Below are 2,136 nucleotides of genomic sequence, written 5' to 3' on the forward strand. Positions count from 1 at the left end.
GCGCGCTCGTGATATAGGGCGCACTTCGTTATGCCGCTCGTAATTCAAACTTATGGCGTAGTTACATTTGAATTTGATGCTGGCTCGGAGGTGAATAACGTTTCGGGCTTATAATTAGTGAGTGCGGTAATGTTAGCACGTATATTAAATATACTTTTTTAACTTACTAGGTTGTCTAGGTTCTCGTGTGGGGTTACTGGGGACTGATGAGGTAGCTAAACACATTTTTTTACTAAGTTCTAATTTAGGTAGTTTTTGACCCTAAGGCTGGTATATCGTGATTCTAAAATTGCTGTCACCCACGTTTATATAATGGGGGATACGTTATTTGTCGAATATTTACTACCCTTCCTGTCTGGTGACCCGCGCGTAGGAAGTGCGCTGAAGAATGTCGGAGAACGAGTCGCGGGCCCACCCAACGCCCGCCGCACCCGCCGTTCCCGCAACGGATGACGAGGCGAAATCGGTGTTCCGACTCGGTGCGAAGATACCCCCATTTTGGCCGGAAGATGCTGCTTTATGGTTTGCTCAAATTGAAGGTCAGTTCTATAATGCTAGTATTACTGCCGATGCTACCAAATTCCATCATGTAGTTTCACGCTTGGATTACAATATAGCATCCGAAGTGAAGGATATTATTGTGTCACCGCCAGCTACCAATAAATACGAAAAGCTTAAAACTACGCTTATTAATCGCTTGTCACAGTCACGTGACCAGAGGCTTAAGCAATTATTGATGCATGAAGAGCTTGGCGATAGGAAACCCTCGCAATTATTGCGTCATATGCAATCGCTAGCAGGAACCACAAGCGATCCTAACGATTTTGTGCGCACAATGTGGGTAAGCAGACTACCTACTAATATTCAAACTGTACTTGCTTGTCAGGAGGATATTCCGTTGGACGTGCTAGCAACGATAGCAGACAGGGTGCACGAGGTCGTCGTTCCAGCAGTACCGGCACCGCACGTCGCGGCTACCAGCAGCCGGACGACGTCACACACAACCATGACGCAAGGTAGCAGTGAACTAGAAAGGCAAGTAGCAGCACTGACTCAGCAGGTAGCAACACTGATGGCAGAAAGGCACTCCGGCCGCCGCAGTCGTTCTCGCAGCACCCAGAACTGGAGGTATCGCAACCGTTCTCGCTCTCGATCTCGCTCAGGCAAGCAGAATCCTGACCATTGTTGGTACCATAACTGTTTCGGAAACAACGCGAAGAAATGCGAAGACCCTTGTTCTTACAGCAAGGGAAACTCCAACGGCAGTCGCTAGTGGCGGCAAACGACTGTCCTCGATCCCCTGGCCGTCTCTTCGTCACCGACCAACATACCAAGGTGCAGTTTCTGATAGATACGGGATCAGACCTGTGCGTATACCCAAGGTCAGCCATCAGAGAGCGCCGGAAAAGGACTGAGTACGTATTGTGTGCAGCTAACGGCTCGCCAATATTTACATATGGAACTATTCACCTGGAACTGAACTTAGGACTTCGTCGCGCGTACTCCTGGAATTTCGTCATAGCTGACGTCACGAAACCCATAGTAGGCGTGGACTTCCTGAGCTTCTACAGTCTTCTGGTAGACTGTCGAAATCATCGTCTCATTGATTTACTGACCACTCTATCCATCCAGGTGCCACATAACAACTCAACCATGTCCATATCATCCGTCAAGGTCATGTCAGGCGATACGAAGTACCACGATGTCCTGAAGGTGTACCCTGACATCACAAGACCTGCAGGTAAACCAGTAAAGCCTAAGCATACAACGGTTCATCACATAAGGACTACACCTGGACCACCTGTAACCTGCCGGCCTCGACGTCTAGCTCCTGATCGCCTGCAGATAGCTAAAAAGGAGTTCGAGGCAATGCTCCAGTGCGGTACAGCTCGTAGGTCAGAGAGCCCATGGTCTTCTGCTCTTCACCTGGCCCCAAAGAAAGACACTGGATGGAGGCCATGCGGCGACTACAGAGCGCTGAATGCAAGGACGATTCCCGACTGTTACCCACTGCGACACATTCAGGATTTCTCCTACCAGCTAGCAGGTACTCAGGTCTATTCAAAGATCGACTTAATTAAGGCCTACAATCAGATACCTATTTTCGAAGATGACATTCCCAAATCGGCCATTACA

General features: G+C 48.9%; 1 protein-coding gene across 1 annotated transcript; it reads left to right on the top strand.

Annotated features, from left to right (window-relative positions):
• The first annotated feature begins 446 nt into the window (after positions 1–446).
• Positions 447–2,136, top strand: LOC134664663 (uncharacterized). The gene is made up of 2 exons (XM_063521405.1): positions 447–539; positions 887–2,136. Exons 1-2 carry the CDS (start codon positions 450–452, stop codon positions 1,271–1,273), a joined length of 477 nt encoding a protein of 158 aa, XP_063377475.1. The 5' UTR covers positions 447–449; the 3' UTR covers positions 1,274–2,136.

This window comes from Cydia fagiglandana, chromosome 5 (assembly GCF_963556715.1).
Source record: "Cydia fagiglandana chromosome 5, ilCydFagi1.1, whole genome shotgun sequence".
Classification (NCBI taxonomy): Eukaryota; Metazoa; Arthropoda; class Insecta; order Lepidoptera; family Tortricidae; genus Cydia; species Cydia fagiglandana.

Excerpts from the sequence above, each read along its gene's own strand:
- LOC134664663 (XM_063521405.1), top strand. The coding sequence starts at position 450 with ATGACGAGGCGAAATCGGTGTTCCGACTCGGTGCGAAGATACCCCCAT. Across the intron at positions 540-886 it reads ATGGTTTGCTCAAATTGAAG|GAGGATATTCCGTTGGACGT; the intron begins GTCAGTTCTATA and ends CTTGCTTGTCAG.